At 41.0% G+C, this 25,781-nt stretch overlaps 1 protein-coding gene across 2 annotated transcripts in view; it reads left to right on the forward strand.

Moving 5' to 3' along the window:
• slc41a2b (solute carrier family 41 member 2b) overlaps window positions 1–9,038 on the forward strand; it is a 50,981-nt gene extending 41,943 nt beyond the window's left edge. For both annotated transcript variants that reach the window (XM_038739034.1, XM_038739035.1), the window contains exon 11: window positions 6,078–9,038. In XM_038739034.1, the coding sequence (XP_038594962.1) occupies window positions 6,078–6,263 (186 nt within the window). In that variant the 3' untranslated portion in view covers window positions 6,264–9,038. The remainder of the gene's footprint in view (window positions 1–6,077) is intronic.
• The last annotated feature ends 16,743 nt before the right edge of the window (window positions 9,039–25,781 follow it).

Genomic DNA, 25,781 nt, shown 5'->3' on the forward strand with positions numbered 1-25,781 from the left:
CTTTCCCTCAGTTCCTCGCTTTTTTAGAAAGAAAAAAAGAATTAACCTTAAGTAGCGGCGACAGCTGATATGATCTGCTCTAACTGGTGAAAGTGACATTCTGCACAAGCTAAAAATGAGAAGCGGCTACCTGAATGATCTGTACCTTGAGCCTTGCTAATAAGGAAGTATAAAGAGAACCACATTCACACTCGCATATGCTGCAAAATCAATGTCAATACCAAGATAATAAAATATGCTTGGACCAATCCCGGTACTGATCCAGACTCAAGGATTGGTCTTGGGGCCAGTATTCCTGTAAGGCAACACACTTACACCAACGCAAACTGAACACAAACATGCTGACCTGTTTAAGTCTTTTAGAGCAAGTCCAGGGTCAAATGTCATGTCTTTAGGAGGAAGTCTAAAGCTGATGATACACAGAGCAACTTTTAGAGCAATGGTGCTGGGCAATGTTGCCGTCAATGGTAATGAGTAAAGATTACTACCATAATCCCTTTCCCCGCACCACCGCTATCCGTTCAAAACATAGTCGGACTTGCCACCAGCAAGATTGCCCAGCAACATTGCTCAAAAAGTTGACCCATGTATCATCAGCTTTAGTCTCAAGTTTTCCCAAGCACCTGAAGCAACCCACCCATGCTATGCAGCCTCATGAGCTTTTTTCTGGTCTGAACTTCCATTAACAAATAATGTCCAATTAGCTTACATGATTTCAAATCAAAGATCCTAGCAGTGTCTCTAAATTCCTGTCTCAAAATTCCCAGTCCATTCCCAGGGTGCCAGCCTCCAAATGTCTCAAAAATGTCACCCAGGGCACCAATTATAACAATGATAAAATCATCACAACAAACATACACCTCCCCATGAACAGGCAGCACTCCTCAAGTTGAAATGAGCTATTTACACAGCAAACTGAACAACATTCAGACTCATTTTCTGTTGTATAATTCTGTCTCCCACCTGTGTAAGTGGTTTGTAATTAGAGAAATTGACACAAAGGCAGATGCAGTGGAACGTGGCCATCTCAGGAGATCAAACCACTTCAGCTGGTAGACACTTCCTCTGTCTTGCCACTCAGACGTGATTTAGGAACCAGATATAGAAACAGAGAAAGAGACTTGAAGGATCTGCAGTCTGTTTTATTTTTCTCTTTCAATTTTAATTTGTTTTGCCAAAATGTGGAAATTGGAAGTATCTCAATCCTTGAAAAACTGCAGTTAAAGACAGCCTTAAACTTTGCACTCTGTCTCTGCCTCCCTTTCTGTTTGTCTGAGGGGGGAAAAAACTCGATGGGATGCTGTGTACTGTAAATGATGGATTGTAGCTGACAGTTTTGAGGCAGGTGATGTTACGAAAGCAACAATTCCAACAAATAAGACAATGTCCAAGTATGCCACCCTGTCATCATGCATAAAAGACAAAGCCATGACACCCTTGCTTGTGGATAGTCGGGTTTGAAAGCTTGTTGGTTGCCCGTGAGACGCTTTCATCGTGTCATAACTGAACATTATTGGATAGGAAAGCTGAAGGCCATGTTGTTTAACGGGATTACACATTCCATCACAAAAGTCCCCCACATCCAAAAACAAGTGGGTCTGTCAACCGGTTATCAGAACTCCTACATTAGTGCATTTTTTCTACAGAGGAAATTGCATATTATAATCAATTCTCCGTGCTACCTCTTGATACCATCATCACTGCTCGTACCTTAGCATGTCAGTATCTTATAACGGCTGCAATACTTTTTTTGTTTTGGTAATGTTTGCACTGCCGACTCTAGACAGCTCATTTCCCCTTAAATTATAGAGCCGTCCTTATCTTTTAATAGACTTCTCTTTTTCTCTCAGCATCGTTCCCTTTATGCTTGGAAACTTGAATTATGAGTAACACTCTCTTAACTCGTCTTTCGGTCTGCTGCTCTGTCCATTACTCCTTCTCCTCCCTGTTCCCACTACAGTTATGGGTGTAATGCCATTCTGCACAGCATTTTGAAGCACTCATTTCCTGCAAGCCGAGATAACATGAACTTTTTCTTGTATCCATCCTGCTTTTCTTTCTATTCCTTGGTTAAAAATTACTCTGACTGCCTCTTCCTATCTGCTTTTTTACTGCCATAATATTATTTATTATTGCACCTAAACACAGAAAGAAGAACTGCTAACCAAGGCAAAATTGATAATAAATAACAAATAAATAAGTTGCCAGTTAAGGCGCTTCTCCGCAACATATTAGTAAGGCAAGGCAAGTTTATTTGTATAGCACATTTCAACAACAAGGTAATTCAAAGTGCTTTACATAAAACATAAAAGCAACAGGGAAAAATATAAAAATGTTTAAAAGCAACATACGGAAATTGAAAAAATACGCATTAAAATATAATAAAACTTACAGTGCAGTGTACAATCAGGGTTAAAAGAGTTAAATGGAAAATAAAAACAGGCTGAGGGGTTGAGCAAATAATTGAGTTACAAAGAGAATAAACAGAGAAGTACACTTAATCTACTCTCTCTAGCTAGTCTGTACTCGGGTTCATAGAAATCTTTGGGTCCACTGAAAATCCAAAAACCCTCGGACACTACAGAGAAACCAGGACATGTCTGTCCGCAGGCCACTTTGATCCAGTTATGGATCCACCTGCGCGTTTACAGGTGGACAGAGGTTCCTGCAAATCACTCAGACGTGAGATTTAGGACCACTTCCTTCACTCTGTTCAATCTCACTCTCATTGGCCCTCATTTATGAAAAGTGCGTACGCCAAATTTTCAGCGTACACCTGGCGTACACCCAGAACCACGGTGACTTTGAGATTTATCAATATGGACCTCAGGAGGTGGTGTACATGTACGCAAGAGTTAGTGCGGAAATGCCAAACTAAAAGATATAATATATTATGAGCCACTGTAACAGAAACAACATTTTGGTGTTTATATTTTAGCAACACAGACTTTATACAGCCTATATAAATATTTGAGCAGTCAAAACATGCTTTGATTTGTATTTGTATTTTTCATAGTTTTAGGTGCCTTTTATTTGGGGTTGCTTTTAATAAAATGTGTACCTTCAAATGAAAAGGCTGTGAGCAAAAAATGTTGTAAGGTAAATAAATACTGCATACAAACAACGAAGAGTCGATGAACGAAGTCGATGGCTTGAAGCTCTGAGACTGGCTGCCGAAATGGACACAGCCCCACGCCCTTCAGAGCAACATACTTTCATTTGGAGCTTATTTGGGACTTAACTTTGATGGGTGTTTTAGCAGTGCTAAATCTATCTCTTGGAGCACCACAAGTAGCCAATTTATAATTCTAGGAACAGATGGTCAGATCCAAGTTTGTGCGCGTCCAGACCCTTGTCCGTGCTTAATAGTCCCAGGACAGCGCAGAACACTGTTGGCCCGTGCCCTGCTCCTCCGAGATGAGTGCATCCTCCTCTGGGGCTGACAGCGCGCACTGCTCCGCTCCAGCGAGGCTGACAGTGCACGGTGGTCCCCCTGACTCCTCTTTGGCTGGACCTGAACTGTTTATGGCTCATCTGACTGCTCGTGTCCAGTTTCAAGCGCGTTGAACATTTTGTCAAAAATGTGTCCAGTTTAAATCATCGAATAAAAAAGTATTAAATTGTTTCCAAAAGAACAATCTCGGAGCTAATATTAAAATGCACCCCATTTATGCTGGGGATGGGCTCTAGTAGTGAAACTAAACATTTCATCTTTATTTAAATCTGTCAAAACAACATAATATTTTGTTTCTTAAGTTTTAATTTGTGCATTTCCTGCTCCAAACCATGTATTTCTTGCCGTATTCCATCAGCCCCTGCCGTGAAGTCGTGGGTGCTGCCTCCTGAAGCTTGAATAATTGCTTCAGTAGTTTCATTCAAATTACACACGTTTTCAGCCGCCGCATTTTTCAACACCAGGTGGTGCGTACGCCTGAAATGCCAGGGTACACTCTCATTGATAATTCAGGTGCTGAGAACAGTGTAAGCATAATTTCACGCACAAAAATACGCCCGTTTCTACGGAAGATTGATAAATGAGGGCCATTATCTTTTCACTCAATTACCTACTCATTTCTCACCGTGTAAATATTGCAGTGGTAAAAAGCTAAAAACAAAGAAAAAGAAAACAGGACAGTAAAAGTTACAGTGCAGTGTAAGTTATCAATAAAAAGAAAAATCTTAAATATTTAATTAAAAGCAATGGTAAAAATCTTCAGTCTTAATTTAAAAGAACTGACAGTTTCAGCAGACCTGCTGTTATCTGGGAGTTTGTTCCAGATATACGGAGCATAATAACTGAACGCTGCTTCTCCTTGTTTAGTTTTGACTCTGGGGACAGAAAGCAGACCTGGTTCCAGACGACCTGAGAGGTCTGGATGGTTCGTAACGAAGCAGAAGATCAGAAATGTATTTTGGCCCTAAACCATTTAGTGCTTTATAAACTAACAGCAAGATTTTGACATACAGGAAGCCAATGTAAAGACCTCAGAACTGGAGTGATGTGATCCACCTTTTTGGTCTTAGTGAGGACTCGAGCAGCAGCGTTCTGAATCAGCTGCAGCTGTCTGATGGATTTCTTAGGGAGCCTGTAAGGACGCTGTTACAGTAGTCGAGTCGACTGAAGATAAATGCATGGATAAGCTTTTCCAGGTCCTGCTGAGACATAAGTCCTTTAACTGTGATATATTGTTCAGGTGATAGTAGGCTGACTTTGTAATTGTCTTAATGTGGCTCCTCAAATTCAGGTCTGAGTCCATGACTACACCAAGATTTCTGGCTTGATTTCTGGTTCTTAACATTAAAGATTGAAGTCGAGCACTGACTTTCAATCGTTCCTCCCTGGCTCCAAAAACAATAACTTCAGTTTTATTTTGTAAATTGAAGAAAAGTAATAGTAGTAAGATAAGTAATCAAACAACAACAACCATTATTATTATTATTATTATTATTATCCACATTGGCGTCATTTACAAGAAAACAAGTCTACACGCTAACACAATTACAATGTTAGTACTATGTTGTTTAGCAGATATCATGTGTACCATCTTCACTGCTCTGATGGGAATGTCATTCGTTGATGCCGCTAGTTGAATAGTCGGGGATCAGTATTATATCAGTTCATGCAAGGGGGGACATGAATTTCATGGTAATCTATCCAATAGTTTTACTCACAAACACAAATGTGAACCTCATGGTTGCAAGTTGTAAGTATTACCAGGAGGTATTATTCTGCAAATAGTACATCCTTGTCCAATATTTCTTTCCTCCTATTTTAATGTTGGGGTTGTACAGTACCACAGTGAAGTTAATGAAAAGGGTGAATATTTTTATTCTTAAATAGCATGGCTCTCTGTTCAAGACATAATTGGATTCTTTAAGAAATAGTTTGTCATTTTGGGAAATATGCAAATCCAGATTAGTTATTTCTTTGCCGAGAGCTGAGAGGATTAATACCTCTCAAATCTGTACAGTGAATATCTAGACGTTTATCTTAGCTTATCATTAAAGACTGGAAATAGGGAAATAGCTAGCCTGGCTCTGTCCAAAGGTAACAAAACCTACCAGCACCTCTAAAGCTCACTAAATAAATTGTTACTTATTTGTTATGTTTGTTTGTAAAAACTAATAATTTCCATAAGGCTTATGTGCCAGACTATATCTTGGCCATGACCGCCGCCGGACAACCAGTTGAAACTCCAGGATGGGACTGTTTCTAGTCTTTGTGCTAAGCTAAGCTAACTGGCTGCTGGTTCTAGCTGCATATTAACCATACAACTATGAGAGCGGTAATTATCCTCTAATTATATAACTGTTTATATTTATATCATATAACTCTGATCAAGAAATCAAAGCAGTGTGTTTCCTAATATGTCTACTTTTGTGTTCTTTGAACTATTCTTTTAATTGATGAATTCTGACTTGGATAAATAATAGGTTTAAATGGATTATACTGTCCCTGCTCTGTTTCGACCCATTCTTACTGAGAGAAGGGGGCCTTCCTGGGTAATCATGTAGATTTCCTGCAGTATGTTCATTTTAGACAGCTGTGGTCTAACCCTCCTTTCTTTGTCTTCCAGGTGTTGCTTTTGTTGTGCATAGCAGACTGGATGGTGCACTCCATGTGGCAGAGCGGCAAAGATCCAGACAGCTTTTCCATTCCTTACCTGACAGCTCTGGGTGACCTGTTGGGCACCGCCCTGCTGGCGCTCAGCTTCCACTTCCTGTGGGTCATAGGAGACCAGGACAGCGATGTAGGCGACTGAGCAACTTTTAACGAAAGTACATCTATGGTGACAGGAGCCTTGCTGTCTGCCATCCAACTTCTTATGCCCCTTAAGCCTTGTGGGAATGTGGGTACTCTGTATCGCTGGCCAGCACATTCCACTGCCTCACTTCACTTAAAACACATGATGGTTTGAAAACAATTTTTTGCTCCTGGCCTTTTCAAGATATTATATTCCATAAATTTAGACTGTTCTCAGTACAGATTTTGATCTGTATAGTTTGCACCAAAGCACTAGCATGTATTGCTGGTCTTGTGAAAAGGAACGCCACCCACAACGCTGAGGAAACCTTGCTGCTGTTGGCAAGGTGTTCTACTCTGCCAGGCAAGTTCAGTCGGAGGTCTTCTACTTATAAACAGTCTCTTTGGCTGGTAGATATTTGGGGGATTTACTGCCCATCATGTCACAAAATTAGTTACCTGCTTTGTGTATTACTGCTTTGCATCATCAAGTCAGTGGAGGGACACAGAGACAGATGTGGTGGAAAGAAAGTGAAGTTTGTCCGAGAACAAATCTTAACCACACACTTGCCATGTTAGCAGGTCTACCAGCACCAAAGTTAAAAGGGAATAACATGAATTTGTGTTGATGGTACGAGAAGCCAATATTTCTTCCTGTCTGAGTTTTTTTGTTGTGTTTTTTCAGATTCAGTTTAGTGAGTTATGCTTCCATGGGAACAACTAAATAAAATAAATTGATAAAGTTAATTTAGTTCCAGTTCAAAAGTATCTTCATGGCCCGACAGCCAACACTTCATGGGACCAGGTTGTTTACATGGGAGGAGTTGTTTCTGCCAGAACACCTTACTGGTTAGCTTTAGGCTCCAAAACTACTACAGAAAGCCTTTCTGCCAGACAGCCCTGAAGGCAAACTTCTCCCATGTGCCTGGGTTGTGGCCAAGTTTTTGAGAACTGACCCTTCACTAAACCTCTCCCTCAAAAAGCTACTGCCCAATCATAGCTTAGCAACCTTAAGTAGGCACGGCGGAGCTGTACTGTAAGCTTTGAATTTATCCATGTTTAAGCTGTGTTCATGGAGCTAAAACATCTGGGGTTAGGGTTAGATGAGGTTGTCTTCTTTTATTACCATTCCAAAGCCAAAACCACAAGAGCAAAAAGTGTAAGGAAGGGATTAAACAGTGTTTATCTGCTCCAATGAAAGCTGCAATCATCCAGCTAACTAACTTTTACCTACAGTACAGTAATAACCGAGCGGTACTTCTAGGACTTACATTCAGTGTTTTATTAACGTCCTATATTACTTTGTGGGGTTAAAGGTAACGTCACAGCTAGCACACCCACTATTACCCAAGATAGCATTACATTTGCCAAACACAAGCCTTCCCACTTGTGACTTTAAAATTAAAAAACATACTGTTTGAACGTACAAACAAGTATGCACTTAGAGCAGCCAAACAGTTACTATCTGATCTTACATTTTTTAAAGAACAGTGTTATATCTTTTATTTACGATTACGTTTTGTGGATTACATCCGTCATTAACTGGTACGGTTGCTAACTTATTGACTGGGACCGGCAGCTTTAGCCTCAGTCTTTTAGCATTATGTAGCACTTACTGTTATGCAGACATCAAATGCAATTTCAGAACCCATAGGGGCAGGCGCCAACTAAAAATGAGAAGCTAATTTTGTTCTACCACTGTCTCAAGGACCCATGTTTCAGAAACTACCACGAGCATTTTTGGTAAATCTGCCATCCTTATAATTATAAACTGCATATGGCTGTGTGAGAACAGAAAGCTTCGACAGACGTAGCAGCAGGTACTGAGGGGAGCGGGGCTTAGTGAATGGTCAATTATATCTTTGGATCAACCAATCCACTGGGATGTTTATGTGTATTAGCCTTAGTCTCCCGTTACATTCTGTAAATGTTAGAAATTCTCTGACACTCGTGTTAAACAAACCATGAAATCCTTTGTATATTATGTCAGCCGTGTTCCTTCTCATTTGTTTCCTGTGTTTATTTGTCCTGCCTCGGTGGGGGTCCGGCTGCGGGGGCTGCGTGGTGGATGCTAATCACATGCTGTTTACTGTGCATGTACTGTATGCATAGTATCTACATTCATACACACAGTTAATCAGTAGTTTTCCTTTGAGCATAGTCTGATTTCCTACTATATAAACTAATCGCATAATCAGTGTAAACATAACCTGATTAAATGCCACATTTCTACTTGATTTCATTTCATTTTTTCAAATATGCCATGCTTTTTAAAGGTCAGAGAACATTGATCCGGATGAAGAACCCTGATTATTAAGTGAATCCTTCTGACTCCAGGAGAAATGACATGGGAAAGATCATCTTAGAATAAACTCCTAAACCAAATCAACTCCATAAGTTGATAATTCAGCAGCATATTGTGTGCATGTGAACATCAGTGGCTCTCTTCAACTCCAATATGTGCCTCTTGAGATTCACTGGTTTAACAAGGTATTTTTCTCTGTCATGTCATGAATGCAATTTTCTTCCTACTGCTTTGTAATGCTGTGCAATGATTTCTTTTTCTTCTCATTTTCACTTCTATGACAATTGTATTTTTGAAGAGTTTTATTCCAAAATGAGATGTCTGCCATTTTAATCACAACTTTCTTATAGATATCAAAGTTGTCAGAATCTAGAGGGTGGCATTTGGGTTCAAAATGGATACATTTCCTTTGGTATGAAACCCTTAATTTGCTTTTGTGGCTCATATGGGCCAGAAATGTCTAAATAAATGTCTTTGAATTGAAAAGCATTTAATTTCTGGCTATTTTTGTTGAAGGATTTAGCTGACAAGTAGCCACCCTCTTATCCACATGGGCATACAGCAGTAGTCATTATTGCGCTGAAAGGGAAAGACGGCCGTCATGAGCTCTGATCGCAGCAGATGAAAGCTTAGATATTGAGCCAGGGAGGAGAAGCAGGAGCTGTGATTGAAATGAACAGTAAATATCTTTATTCCCCTCTGTTTGCCTGTAGTAAGCACTAGATATTCTCTTCATTCGCCGATGGTCTCCATGACAACACGACCAGACGATGCTCATCTTCTTCTCTTGACCTCCATGTTTGGGAAAACATGTACGCCCACCTCCAACACATACAGTAGCTCGTGCTCGCCTGTCAAAAGCTGCTGTTGAGTTACAGTTTAGTGGGAATGGAGCCATCGTTGGATTTTACCAGAAAGAAGATAACCTTATGAGATCCAAATGAGAACTCAGCTGGCTTTAGTGGGTCTGTTTGATGCTGTACTGGGAGCAGCTACCATTTTATATTCTTCTATCTACTACTGTACTATAAAGAAAATAGTGGAAGTTTGCCGTTCTTAAATAATCTACCAGGAATGTACACTTGTATTGCAAAAATTAGGCCAAAGTTTAGCCGGTTTCAACTTTTTTGCCTGATCATTGCATTTTGTTTGAGCTTTGCATTGGCACCCCTACTATGTCAAGACAGGCCATTCAAATGCATGCAGTATTGAAGTTTAAAAGAATCAAGAACTACAGTTGCATAACTAGAAATATTGGGAAGCACTTGCGTATGATTTGGTGGCACAAAGGATAACTCTTTAAGTCTGAGATAAGCCAGGAAGAAGGCAAGTCTTCAGTTCTGTCCGTTTCAAATATATATAAAAGAACCCTTTTAGCATAACACATTTTATTGTTTGCGTAATGCTTCACAGTCTGCCTGTTACATACTAGCTATTAGCACACAAACAAACCGCATGTAAATTTTACTTTAGTCAATCAGAAATACTTTTTTTTTTAGCAAGTCAGAAACCTGACAGATGCGTAATAGAACAAAGTAGGCAATGATGTTACGAAGTTCTTTATAAACAGAAACACCACAACGGCCCAAAACGGCAACTTATCTACAGTAGCTAACTCAACCATTCCACATGTTACATTAAGGGTTTTCAAATTTCAAATGTCTTGCCTTACTCACTGAAGGTGTGGAATCTAATGAGTGTCTATCCCGTGGACCGGATCCTGACTTGGAGTAATCAGGTTTGTGAAGCACTTGAGCTGAGGCCGGTTTTGAGAATGCTCCTCCTCCTCCCCTTGTGGCACGGCCTCGTCATGGGTAGTTAGGATGAGGTTGTCATACACAAGTTAGCTAATCGCCATCAGTTTTGACAGTGCATGCTTTGAAGAGTCAGCATGACTTCAGGGTTTCAGGGGCTCAGTAAGGTTGGATACACAGCACTATGAAGTAGTCAATATTCCTCCATCAGAATTGTACTCCTGGCAGCGCGGAGACGCTTTGTAATAGCATTTAGACTTTCATGATGGGACAGAAAATATGTACAAAATATAGAACTGAACTGTATAAACTGAATAAATTAAATATGATAAATCCATATATATTTTTTAATGATTGTGAGGGGCGTGGACATGTGACCTCAGTATTCCTGAAATCCTGTCCATGGGCCTGTGTCATTTTCAGTTTTTATTTATTTTTTATTAGTGTGACAGCTGCTGTTTCACATGAGGACTGATGGGTTCACTGATTTGTCAGAGTTAAGCGTCTCACCGCAGCCGTATCACCATTGAACATCAAAGCTTCCTCAGAAGTATCCTATGAATCGATACAGTGCAGGGAACAGGCCCGAACTGATAAAAGCACAGGCACGTGGCTTCTCATGAAAACAGCCAAGCTAACATGTCAGCCTGGCAATATGATACAACTTCAAAGTTGGAAGTCACAAGGTGTGTCCTCCTTGGAACAGGAACAGGCAGTTAAAGGATCAAAAGAATAGACCTTGTGATTGGTTGAAATTCTAAATCCTGGGTTGTGTAACCAATGGATTTCCCATATCTCTTTGAACACGCTGAGAAGAATTCTAACACTCTAAACAACTTTTCAACATCGTCAAATGGATTTCTCACCTCTCATGTGATCAAAAGCCAGAGGCAGTAGATATAGATTATTCATGCTTATGGATTGTCTTGCCGGCTGAGAGAATCAGTTGTGTTCTTCAGATGAAGGACTTTTTTATGGCTCAGGAGGTTTGTATCGAATAACAACCGCGGGAAATCCAAAAATAGCATCTTATCAAAGCACTGAACAACATATGCCAGGCACGCATCAGGCTGTACTGTTATTATTAAAGGGAGACGCTATGATTGATATATTTCTGTTGGTGCGTGAGCATGTGCTGCGCTGAACAACACACCTCTGTTAGTGTCTAGACGGTTCATTTTTAACAAGGTCGATGGGACGCAGTGCTAGCTTGATAAATCGAGCTGTGAAGTACGCTCTCCTCGGTCTGCCGGCTCAGCAGCAGTGACCCAGACAGGACCAGAGGGCCTGTGAAACCTAACCCCCCCTCTGTCACTCAACCAGCCACCCTCAGGGCTATTAGCAGTGTGTTAATGTGGAGCCTCTAGACTGAGGGGGGTTCTGAAAGGTCTGGCGGTAGCTCACAGTGAGCTCGTGAATCCCCCAGCAGTTTCCCGGACCCTCAGGAAAACAATAGACGTTTCATATACAGCGTAATTGAAAACAGATTTCACCAGAGGCGTGTGGGTCTTGCCAGTCAAGCCAAGGTGCTGAGACATGTTTCTCACATTGAAACCAGGGACTTTGAATTGCACCATAAAGTAAAAGAGCGAAAGGTTTGTGAGGGTGACACTAAAAACACTCCAATGATTACATTGCATGCTATGGTCTTTACCTATGGATAGAGGATTTCATGTTACGTAATCACGCCTACAGGGGTGTCCTCACTTTTGTTGCCAGCGGTTTAGACATTAACGGCTGTGTGATGTGTTATTTTGAGGGGACAGCAAATTTACACTGTTATACAAGCTGGACACTCACTACTTTACATTGTAGCAAAGTGTCATTTCTTCAGTGTTGTCACGTAATCAAATATTCACTAAAATGTGAGGGCACAGGGCACCTTTACCTAACCAAACAAAAAGATTACATTATGGATGTAAGTTGTCTAGCTTAATGGAAGTATACCAGTAGCACTGCTAGAGTATGTAGTTTGGCTTCCCATGGGGCAACCATGCTGCAAAACACCTCGACATCCTGTCATGAAACATCTGACTTTTCTGTAAATTAAATTAGTTGACCTTTCCGCTTGTCTGAGTCGAGGTTGCCGCTGCAAAAGCAGAACTGAGTGACTAAGCATCTATGTGTTGGTATAGGATAAACAGAGAAATTCCTGACACCTCGGAGAGACATTCTTGACTCAGACCTCACATGCTCTCTCTCCTCTTCAAGGGGTTGTTACTCAGACAGCCGGCATCACGCCATCTTAAAGGTTGAGTCACTTCAGAAAAACAGCTGGTAGCCGGTCTGGATGTGACACTGTGACCTCTGCACTCCCACCACAGTGTCCTCTATCTTTTACACTGACGGTAACTGTACTTTCGACAAGGGAAGATCGATAGCGCTGTTACCGAGGACGGATGACTCAGCTTGTAGTGGGTGTTCAGCGCTCATGGGGTGAAACTCGGGTCTCTCAGTCTTTATTTAGGCGGTTATCAATCTCATTTGGCACCAGACCCAAACCTAGACAGCAGAAGGAGGCTCACAGCCTTAACTCTGTCTGGAGATTCAAAACTGTGGGCCACCACTTGAACACCACAGACACACTAAATGCTCATCGTTGAAGAGGGACAGAGTGACAGAGTCAGTGTTGCCTAGTGGTACAAAGTAGCAGACATTTATTGATAGAACATAAAACATATGAACTTTATAAGTTGTTCATGTTGTGTTTACAGCTTTTTCACAAAATAACCAAAAAAAAACAATTTGCTTTCTATTTATTTGGATTTTGTGGCCACTATGTTACACAAAATTTGGTCACTGATATTTTAGAACTCTCAGTGAAACAAATGGCACCATGGTACAGTAGTGGGTGTAAAAGCTTGTTATCTCTGCTGAAAATACCTTAGATTCATCATGTGGCTGCAAATAATGTGTAATGAGCATAGAGTCAGTCTCTGTGTGTATTAAAAGAGTACTCCACCATTGGCATGGTACTCCTATAACATTTTTGGACTCACAATAGAACAACAACAAAAAAAAGAAGATCAAAATCGATGTAGCAGAACCCGAGAGAGGCTTTTGTCTTTTTTATTCAACTCATTCCTTGTCAAAACCTGGTGTCTACATTACCCATAATGCAACTTGACCACCAACAGCTCAAACAGAGATTGCCCCAATCTTGATGTTCAGGCTCACAGTAAAATAAAAAGTCCCAAACCCGCAATAGTGTGTGCAACTTGTTCAAGCGGCGTCAAGGTAACGTGATAATGTCACAAAGTGCAGTCCCATTCCAATTTAGAGCATTTTGAACCCTTGCACGCAACCAGGTGATGTCAAATGTGCCTGTCAGGGTTCAGGGCTTAGGGGGTTTAGGGGGGGACATTGAGATTGGGCCTTTCAGATGTGTTATGCTTGTAGCAGCTAATTTAGCCTGGAGATGCTAGCCTGGAGCAGAGATGAGGAGCAGGCTACAGAGGTCTGGTAAGCTCACTTGTTTCTAACTCAGCACCCCCAGATTTTTTCATATTGTTTCATTTTCAGCCCCAACTGACGCTGACTCAAGTGACATCAACTGAGGACATTTATCAGACTTCACACAGCTTCCTCTGGAGGCACAGAAGGTGTTTCACAAATGCAGTAGTACTACCCAAGACCTGGAAACATGTGTGGGAAATCCGGGACCAACTAGGTCATCTTTCAGTCTCTTTGTGTGTTGTTTTCATGTCTCAACTTCCTGTTCTAAATGGGAAGAATGATTATGCTTATTTGGTGTGAAAGTTGCCTTTCAGTGATGGAGCAAGACAGCGCATCAACATCACACCAACAACAGAAGAAAGTGCTCCTTAAAGATCACAATAGTGAAGCCAAACTTCGATAAGACTCGTACTGTGCCTCCATACATAAATCATCTTAAGTGAACATTGGCTGCTCTCCCCATCTGTTTGTCCAGTGCCTGTGGTTTTTTTAGCTCAGCCTCAAGCTGGAAACTGTCTCAGTGCAGACACTCATCAGGATGAGTGGCATATACAGAGCAGCCTGAAGGTGAAACGTTGCATATTATAGCTTATAGAGTAATTATTCATGCTGAATATGTAGCTGTCTACGCTCATATCCAGTCTGGCAAACAGCATGTAATTGCAGATCTGCTGCTGGGGATTCTGACAGAAGTTTAATTCATGGGCAGCAAAGAGCCATAAACGCAGGTCCAGTCCAACAAAACCATTCCATAACCATCAATAACTATGTTATTTCACTATGTGGGTTGTCCTGACTAGAAAGCCTGTGGAGGAATTGTTTTATTGCATTCCCCTTTTAGGGAGGTCAGAGGTCAGCTTCAGAACAGTGTGTACGGCTGTAAAGGATCATAGACTGTACAAAAACATGTAGCACCATTTGTGCTGTCAGCCATGTTCTTTTTTTTTTGAAGGAACATTTCAAAGCCTGTTGTTTGAGTTTACCACTCACTATCATCTTAGCCAGTTACTGAAACCAAATTTTGTGCCGGGTGGAGCTGAGGTGGGGTAAGCAATCATCACCGTTAAGTGTGATTGGCTCAGAAAAAGAAAGTTTTAAAGAAAATCTTATAGAGCTCGTCATCGTTGCTGATTTTTATGCAGAGTACTTTAGATTTTAATATTAACAGTATAATAACCTTATCAAGTGTCGCCATGTTTACATGTTTACAATTGCATAATGTTAACAAAATGCAAAATTGGAACTTCTCAAAGATGATATTCCAGTGTCAGCAATGGATGACTTAAAAATGTCCAAATTGGGCACAATTAGCCATTTTTCCTCCCCGGTGTCATGTGACTCGTTAGTGAAACAAGGTCCCAGGTGTGAATGGGGAGCAGGTGTGTTAAATTTGGCGTCATCGCTCTCACACTCCCTCACTGGTCACTGGAAGTTAACATGGCACCTCATGGCAAAGAACTGTCTGAGGATCTGAAAAAAAGAATTGGTGCTCTACATGTAGATGGCCTGGGCTATAAGAGGATTGCCAAGACCCTGAAACGGAGCTGCAGCACGGTGGCCAAGACCATACAGCGGTTCAACAGGACAGGTTCCACTCAGAACAGGCATCGCCGTGGTCGACCAAAGGTGCACATGCTCAGCGTCATATCCAGAGGTTGTCTTTGGGAAATAGACGTATGAGTGCTGCCAGCATTGCTGCAGAGGTTGAAGGGGTGGGGGGTCTGCCTGTCACACTGCTTCAAATTGGTCTGCATGCCTGTCGTCCCAGTAGGAAGCCTCTTCTAAAGATGATGCACAAGACAAGGACTAAGGACATGGATTACTGGAACCATGTCCTGTGATCTGATGAGACTAAGTTAAACTTATTTGGTTCAGATGGTGTCAAATGTTTGTGGCGGCAACGAGGTGAGAAGACAAGTGTGGCTTCTGACAGTCGAGCATGGTGGTGGGAGTGTCCTGGTCTGGGGCTGCATGAGTGCTGTCGGCATTGGGGAGCTCCAGTTCATTGAGGGAACCATGAATGCCAACATGTACTGTGACATACTGAAGCAGAGCACGATCCCCTCCCTTCAGAGACTGGGCCGCAGGGCAGTGTTCCAACATGATAACGACCCCAAACACACCTCCAAGACGACCCCCGCCTCGCTAAAGAAGCTGAGGGTAAAGGTGATGGACTGGCCATGCATGTCTCCAGACCTAAACCCTACTGAGCATCTGTGGGGCGTCCTCAAACGGAAGGTGGAAGGTGGAGGAGCTCAAGGTCTCTAACATCCACCAGCTCTGTGATGTCGTCATGGAGGAGTGGAAGAGGACTCCAGTGGCATCCTGTGAAGCTCTGGTGAACTCCATGCCCAAGAGGGGTAAAGCAGTGCTGGAAAGTAATGCTGGCCACAAAGTATTGACACTGTGGAGCCAGTTAGAACATCTTCACTTAGGAGTGTTCTCACTTTTGTTGCCAGTGGTTTAGACATTAATGGCTGTGTGATGTGTTATTTTGAGGTGACAGCAAATTTACACTGTTTACACTCACTACTTTACATTGTAGCAAAGTCATTTCTTCAGTGTTGTCACATGAAAAATATATAATAAAACCTTTACAAAAATGTGAGGAGTGTACTCACTTCTGAGAGATACTGGATATATTCAGTATATTTATAATATTGGGGTACATTTTCTTGTCTGATGGTCAAAGGTCGTGAGAAAGCTGCCACTGAAAAGGTGCCCCAGGGTGGGTACTCCTCTCCATTTCCACACTGGGAAGTAGATGGGTTCCTTATTGATTTTTCAACATAGGATAATGCCAGATAGGGGTGAGAGTAGACAGATGAGGTCTAGAAAGTAATTTGCTTTCCACCAGGCAGTGAGAGTGGTATTGATGGTGCTAAATTTGAAGCAGCTGCAGGTCTTGACTGACTTATTTATGAATGCAATGCACTGAATGGGGAGATCTTCACAGATGGTCTGTTCGACATCAAGCCAGGCAGAATTGGAATTGTTTGTCTAGTGTCAGATATACTGAACTGATGGTAGAGAAGGTAGTGGTAAAAAGTGTAATTATTTTGATCCTGGTCCTTTTGCCTTTGGTTTAAATGCCTGATATGGTGTCACTCTGTCAATTGAGTGGTTCTATGTGCAAAAAGCAATGGTGATAATGGCTTTAGGCTATTGTTAATTCTCCACGTACAAACAATGTTTGCAGGCAAGCACTGCCACTGCTCTACAGGTACACACTGTTAAAGCAAATAATGGATATATTTTCAATAACCACTACCGAGACACACATTACAAATGGAAAATTAGCAGTTTTAGAGAGTCTTTGATAGCTCTCACATTAGGGATGTGAATCTCGATTGGGCCCGATTCTGACTCAGGGCTACAGTTCAATCATAAAACAATTATCTATGCATCTTGATGCACCAAAATGTGTGATTTGTATTCATGATTTATTTGTTGTCATTGTGTGACTGCTTGCTTACTTTTAAACAGTTTGTGATCCATTATTAATTAAATACATTTTTATTTTGAAAAATGTAAACATTCAACAGTGGCTCATTGGCTATAATTCTTGCTGTAAGAGTTAAGGCCGGAAATACTTGCATATTGTCAATAAGAAAAAAAGTAATTCTATTCTAATTCTCTGTCATAAAAACTCTGACCTGTTAATAATTCCTGATCTGCAGATTGTGCTCGTTTCTACAGAACAAACACCAATGGACAGAGTGAACTGCACACAAGTCTGTTTGTGTTGTTCTGCTAATTGGCACATTTGTGTGATGCTGTGGCAAATGCAGCGTTTGAAGTATGTCACTGCTGCCTTGAATTTGCATGAAGGAAACTGCAATCTTAGGTTTATTGGCAGGAGCGTAATGGCAGGTCAGCGACAGTCACGGGGGAGACTACTTGCATACAGAAGAAAACAAAGCAGCACTGTCATCACAGCAGTGATCAGCGGTAAAAGTCAGGGTTACTTTACCATACTTTGAGCATATCCACTGATTCCACTGAGTTGACATGATTTTGTTCTGACATTTTGCTGTTATAAATGCTGGTGTGGCTGAGCCCTAAGCCACATCTTTAACATTTAGCTGTAGTGGCCTCTGTTTGGTGGGGTGTCTTGCCCACGGATAATTCAGTGGGGAGAATGGTTCACTGGTTTCCTCTGGTTAAAAGCCTGGTCCCTCTGACCACAGAGCCACCTTATATTATAAATTCTCCCTTCTGGTGACAGAAGACATTTTTATGGCAACATTAACCCTCAGGACGCAAAATGGCTGAGTTGTGAGTGGAGGGATCCGCCTCTCTTTCTGTTCATTTAGCCCTCAACTCTAAATGTCATTATTAGCATAACTCAGCAGGGAATTTATCACACCACATAAAACATTCAGTTTGGATAGGCTGGCGACACTTTTTTCATGTATCTATTTATCGATTAAAAATTGACTGATCATGCAAAAGGTTTTACAGCAAAACCACTGTGCTGCCGCTGAGCAGGGGAAAGCTTCTCTTACTTGCTTTTCTAGAGAGCACAGCACTCATATTAGGTGGTGGCGGGTTAGGTAAGCTCGACTGAGAATCCCAAGTTGCTGGAACATGGAACTGTAACATTTCGGTCACAAGCCTGCTTATCCCTGTCATGGGAAACTTGAATGAGAAACCTCAGTAAATCTGATGTTATCTGTGATAATGAGGCATGAAAATCATCTTATCACGTTTAGTTACTGCAGTCTGTCAGTCCCGGTTTCACGCTAGTGTTCACATTCCTGTGCACCGTCGAGAGGAATTATTCTCATCTCTGTACAGCACGTTTCATGGAAGGAGAACACGAGCACACAGGATACCTCTTTAGTTAGGCCTTATCCAAACTGTTATTATTATTATTATTATTATTTATTAGCATATTAAGGATAAATGCTTCCATCAGGGCTGCCATGAATGCAATGGGTAAATTATAAGCAACTGCAACAAAGCTGCAAAGAGATTGTGGATGGAGATTAAGCCTAGTTCTAGAAACAGAAATATACAGGCCTTTTTTATGGAAGACATGTCAGAGAAGGAAAAGGCACAGACGTGAATAATAAAAGGAATGATGGCAGAATTCGGTTTAGCTGCTTCAGTTTCAGGGTCCTGGTAGTGTGCACGCTGGCTCACTGCCACACTGTCATGGTTTACTGGGGCACTTGAATAGAACAGAGCCATTGTTAATGTTAATAGTAACAGCTGTGCTTTTACCGGCTCTGACGAGTCAAAAGGTCTGCTGTGAGGACGGCAGCAACTCTCCCGCGATGTCGTTAATTTCAAGATAATGTCTGCAAAACCATTCAGCTATTATTTTTTAAGGCACTAGCCTTTCACGTCATTAGAAGTCAAATATGAGGAGTGACAAAGGGTAAACCCCACAAGTCCGACTTTCAAGTGAACCAGGACGCTTCACACTCTGACGCCATGATGATGGAGAGAGACAGCGGACAGGTGAACAACAGCGCAGACATTATGAAAGCCATCAATTCCCTTAAACAGGACATTCCTACAGAAATGAGTGGTCTACTAACAGCTGCGATACCGTGGGCATACCAGAGAAGGAAGAGGGGGGGGATGGATCCTTGTGCTTTTATGTGAAAATGGTTTACAGAAACCCATCTTGTGTTTAGACATCATGAGCAAAAGGCCAGCTGGTCTTTACAAGTTTACAAACTTGAATTCTATGGAGCACGACAAAAACTACCTCTACTCATGACCCACGGAGACCACACTCTCACTTTCAACATGAAATGTCGCTCATAAACACCTGTACACAGTGAACAGTTCCCCTCTTCACTTTCATTTATAGACTGTGAATGTCCCATTTTTTTGTTTGTTCCTTTCTTTTCCCCTGGAGAGAGAGAGAGAGAGAGAGAGAGAGAGAGAGAGAGCGAGAGAGAGAGAGCGAGAGAGAGAGAGAATGCAGAAAGATAACTAATTTGCTAACTACTTGACAGTGGAGGAAAGCTACTAATATTTTGCTTGGTTAATGAGAGGCCTATTTTATTTTATATTATACTTTTATTAACTGTTTTTTATTGTTAAAGCCAGTTATTGTTTTGATATCTATATAAAGACTTAGAAACCAATTCTCGAGTGTTCAAGGTTATGGGGAAATTATGCTTTTAAGTGCACTTGAAAAAGACAGAACTGTAAACAACAGTCTGTACTAAGCTTGATGTGAGCGATGGACAGAACACAGAGAAAACCCATGATGAAACTTGGTACTTGTTTTGTTGGATATCCTCCCTCTTTTTGTTACCATCCCTCCACTGCAACTCAACAGGGAAACTGTCTGGGGAAACAGAAAGAGGCAATTTTATACTAAAAAGCTTTTCTTTGGAAGGCTGATCTGACTAACTCAGACAGCAGAAGCCTCATATTAACTTCAGATACATTTTGAAATACAATTATGCACAGAACAAGAGTTGTGTATTTTGTCCCCCATCACTTACAATAAAAGCACATTAGGAAAGTATCTTTTAAAGGGAGAGTAAGTGATTCTGAAGAAGGGTTATTGATATTTGAACCCAACTGCCAAACAAAACACACCCCTCCTTTCAGTGCTCCCTCAGAGGCTCTGCACCCCCCCAAATTTCTAATCTTTGAGGTTTCTCCAGTGTTTCTCACCTAAGTTAACAGGGGTCTTCACCCCTGCCTGGTCATTAAACTTCCTTCTTTGTTTATACTCTTCAGACCTTTTCGTCTTTGATTGTTTCTCTGCCATCTCTCATTCTTCAAAGTGCCCGGAGTCCAGCATGTTGGAATGTGCCGGTGTAACATGTATGACGCTCTCTCCCACTGCTTCTGTGCACAAACGCCACCTGTTGCTGATTGACTGGAATCATGTTATGGGTAGGGTCCGCACCGCTTTCTTTGTTTTCCATTTACAGAGCCAGGGTTGTGTAGGAAAACTGGATTCATTCTTCAAAGCACACACAAAACAGAGAGCACGCGAACTGTGAGGAAATATTCACTGAAGTTGGATTACACTCAACAACTATCCCTTTAAATGCCTGTATGACGAGGAATGATTACAGCAAGAGAAACCTGCTTCAAAGAACATATGGGCACCTGGTAATTGTTTTCAGACAGACTTGGAAACTTGTGAACCAATCCTTTAATGCTTGTATTGAAATGTGTGTACTTAAAACTTCTCAGTATGAAACTACAGCTGTGATGTACCCACATTCAATAAACAGTGATAGCAGAAGTATGAACAGTACCTAATATTGTGTAGGTATTAGCTAAGATATTTTTGTAAATGCCCCAATGATAAAATGGAAGATCATGATTTTTGAGTATTTATGGGCAAAAAAACCCCCTCCACTTCACATGACTGAGAAATTAAAGAGTTTAACCACCATATCTTGCTGGCCCGGGTCAGTCTCTGATTTAAAAAAAGAAACGCATGTGTCATCAAAACATGACAAATGCTTTTCAGAAGACACAGTTTGTTTAAAGAGCCTGCCTCCCTCTCTTTTTGCTTTTTCTGGGATGGAATATAAAGCTGCTTTTTTTCAACCTCCATTGCAACACACACACACACACACACACACATACACACACACACACACACACACACACACATACACTCACCAGTTGCTGTTGGCCTCCCTAATGACAGGGTGTAGTTGGAGAGGGTAGGAAGGGCAATATGTATTTCAGAGATGGGACCACAAGGTCAGCCAGGAGGAGGAACGCTGCCAATTGTGAGTGTGTTTAAATGTGTGGTTACTGAAGGGGTGGAGCGGGGGTTAGTTAACAACACTGCTCCCTGTCATTTCAATATGTCGTTTGAAGCAGGACACACGGACCGTTTAAATATAACAACAGTAATCAGGGTGACATCAGAATATGTCACAGGTTCTATTTCAGGCCAAGGTATAAAACATCGCTAAACTGGCTGCATTGATGTAATGCGTATTTATCTGTGTCGGTGTCTTTCTCAAGGACACTTTGACAGGGGGACCGGAGGAGCCAAGAATCGAATGACCAACCACTGTGATTAATGAACGACCCGCTTCCCCATCTGAGCCAGCTGCAGCTGACTATGAGAAATGGGTGGTGGTAGTAGTAACAATACCTGTTTGGTGCTGCTTACATTTTGTTTTTAGAACAGCCATTATTCAACATTTTGTGACATTTTTCATTATGTCTGTATTTAATCATTCACATTGAATTTTTTTGTAGCTAGAGAAGAGATGTTCTGTTTCTTGCCTAGAATTCGATAAGGAGATTATTGTAATGTCTCTGATGTCTGTACGCTTGATTTGAAGCTAGAGCCAGGATGGTTGGCTTCATTGCATTGCATGTTTTCTTATTGTGCAAATAAACCTTATTTATAGCATTTTTATTTGTTAACATTTCTTGGTGCAAGGCATTTTTCAGAACATTTTTAACAAATACTTTCAAAAAGTGGTGGCTACATGTCCCCAGAGTCCCCACTGTAAATGACCCCCCCTCCCTGCTCCCTCCCTACAGGTTGAGTTACTCTATGCTTACCGCTTCACCTCCACTTTACTCCTGCTTTCTCTCTGTCCCTGTCACTTGTTGTCAATGTTGATGCATCTAAGGGAAAAACATAGTAACAGCAAGCTACTGTACAATGTCACGGTATAATACAGTATTTTTTGTTTTGTTGCCGCCCATAACTCATCTGATCACGTCATGTTGCTTCACGTCACACCACCTCATTTAGCACGTGGTCAACTTACATAAATTAAAAAATACGAGTTTAGCATTATAGAGTAGTGATTTTAATCACTAACATGATTAGGAAGGATAATAAAGAGATGAAGAACTGAAGAAAGTTTTCACCCAGATTCTGGCCCTGGCAGCACTGAAGTGGACGAAGCAGTTCACCACCTGGTGCTTTCTTCCTTGCCTAAGTCTGCACATTCACAGATGTGAATCTGACAATAAGGTCATTCAAATTTGAATTTGATATCAAAAAAGAGCGATAGAGAGGAGGGCTTCACTGCGCTTGCTTGTGAGGTCTGAACCGAGGATAATGCATGCATATCTGAAGTTTTTTAACAATAGACACCATGGTTGAAAAAATCCAAAGTACAGTCTTAAAGGACCAATATATAATATATTTACTGTACTAAATCACAAAATAACCATGATATGTCAGATTTAGGAAACATACAAGTTGAAACACTGACTTCTATGACAACAATACTATAGCCAGTATTTCCTCTTTTGAAATTATCTAAAGTGGAATGTCCAATATGAGAGGATTACATATTGAGTGCAAATAATCTTTACTTAGCACACCTAATTTCTTTTACGCTTTCTCTGTTTTAGGCACTTCAACGGTATCAACCCCAAGAGGGGAACAAAGGCCAGCCAGGGGAGAAGACCAGGAAGCTGGTCCATAAAAAGGCACTCACAACTGTGAATCTCTATGTGGCCACCCTTATAAAAAAAAAAAACTCCTGAACTTTGAGTGAGGCTTTATGTAGTCCACAACACATCTCCACACAGGACCTCACTTTCATGGCCGTCATAGTTCAATAAAATAATTTAACTGATTATCGATACATGGACCAGGCTAGTATAGCATATTGAGAACCTGTTCAGAAATTGAGTTTTAATGAATTGTATTTTACAAAAATGTACTTATTTTAAATTGGTCATTTAATTGTTTTGATAGCAGATTGACTTTAATAAATGCCACATGTTGTAAGGCCATCTCTTGTCTCATCCATTTATATGCTAGAAATTTTGAGGTATTTTTATTTTGAAATGTAAAATGTTGAAATCATTAGCTTACAGCAGTGTTATACTGTAAACCAAACAAACAGTATTATACTGTATTGCTTATATTCAATACAGCACATTACTGTAATATTTTTTACAGTAATAAACTGTTGTTATTGATTACAGTAGTTACACTGTAAACAGTTTCATGCTGGCAACTGTAGCTGCCAGTATTTTACTGTAATTTAACAACAAAATTTGTTACAGTGAGATTATCAGTCCAGCCTTGGTTGGCTTTGCTTAACATAACTAGAAGTAGCGAGAAAAATGTTATAAAAGAACTAGTCAGAAGACAAAAGTGTTTGTTTCAAACAGCTAAATTCGAAGGCCAAGGGACTAATTGGCCTTCACAGAGAATGGGCGAGACGCTGTATTGTTTGAATATGGGTGCCATACTTATACAGTCTTTCCTGAAGACAGTCATTGTGTTGCACTCGGTTATAAGTTCAAACCCTTGGTCCTTTCTCACATTCGTCCCGCTGGACAATCACGATGTGAATGTTTCAGAAAGTCACAGAAATTGGTGTACAGGGCCCTCCCAATTCCAGCATTAGGAAGGTGGGGGGGCAGGGGGTTTCTGAGACTATTTAACCATCTGACAAGCACTTCTGATAAAGCCTGCTGGCGCCTTTAGCCTCATAAATCTGCCCAACAGCCCATCAAAATGTTTACAAATGAACATGCGGTGAGGTGTTAATTAGTTTTACTAATGACTTTTTTTAGTTTTACTCTTTAAAACCTGGTGTTAATTTGGCCTGCAGCCAAGAAATAGTTCATGTACCTCCGCTTAAAAGTACAGATTTCACAAAATGAAGGAAATTTATATGGACACATTTAGATACACATTATTTCCAATATGCGAGTCAAGTCATTTGTCTAATGAATACAGTAGTACAAGCTTGGACACATTTCATGCCTCTTGTCTCTCTACACTGCAAACTGTCCATTTAACCTGAAATGCCATGAAAAAGTTCGTGTTGAAGGGTTAAATTTGGCCTGTAGTGCCTACACTATCCATGTGTTCATGTGGTGGAGGAATAATCGGAAAATGTAGTTCCCAACTGGGAAGATTCACTTGAATGCCCCCTTAAGTCGGAACAACAACTCAGAAAGTCTGTGAAAATGTTAGCTCCTGACTTCGTATTACACAGAAACATGGCGGGCGAAAAGTGAATGCTTTTTATTAATTAACGTATTGCATATACATTTTTTTCCTATGGTATTAGGTTGTAACCATTAATTATTAGCACGAGCCCTGATAACAAGTCAGGTAAAGCAACATTTTAGTGGTTTTAAGGAATGTAGCCTTCTGATGCAGCAACAAATCTGGAACAAAGTCACTAAGCTTCAAGCTGTTTCAGCATACTTGGATAGCAAAATCACATACATAACATCACCCAGACGCTATACAAAAACGTCCACATTGTTTCCACCTTACGGCTTAAAGCTCATAAACACACCAAAGTTGGAAGATGTTCCAACTCAGGAAATCCGAGGAGCATGGGAATGCAGCATATGACAAAGTTTGTGTGTGGAGGTGAGAGAAGGTCAGCCAGGGGGTTGTATATTTAACTAACATGAATGAGAGCAATCTTACTCTGCCCTTTTCTTTTGTTGGTATTTTTTATGTGGTAGTTGGCCACTTTAAAGGAACCACTGAACGCAGCTGGGCACTGTGTTGGCCTAATGAAAGAGATGGTGGTCTTTGTAGTGAGCCCTACTGGAGGCAACAACTCATGCTAAACACAGTGCCGTATACTGTATGAATGAATAATATGTGGTCTGGTTATATGTTGTGTCAGCCAGGATCGGCCAGATGTATTTAGATAGTGATGACAGTTGTGGTTGTCGTGGCTTTTGTTGCTATTCGCATGTTTTGGTGAAGATGAAAATGCAGCGGCCTTTACCGGCAACCCAGAGCCACACCTATGGGAGAATTTGGACTAACGTGTAAGACGATGCTGTCCACCACCATCTCCATAAGATCACATGCTATAATACAAACTTATATCTTCAGATTTATTTAGTGATATCTGTGACTGTCCTTTTGTTCTGTCTGTGTTTCTTTCCATCTGCTGTACTCAGGTCTCTCTCGATCTCAGTGAGATGACTTGGCTTAAATAAAGGTGGTATGTATAAACATATTATATAATATATAGTATGATATCTTGTGGAGGAATGGTGTTCATCCCTCCACAGACTTGGCAAGGAGCCTTGAAGCTGTTCTGCAGGCTTA

Source organism: Micropterus salmoides, unplaced genomic scaffold, assembly GCF_014851395.1.
Source record: "Micropterus salmoides isolate LMB-PRFRI ecotype aquatic unplaced genomic scaffold, ASM1485139v1 Ms_hic_scaffold_23, whole genome shotgun sequence".
Taxonomy (NCBI): domain Eukaryota; kingdom Metazoa; phylum Chordata; class Actinopteri; order Centrarchiformes; family Centrarchidae; genus Micropterus; species Micropterus salmoides.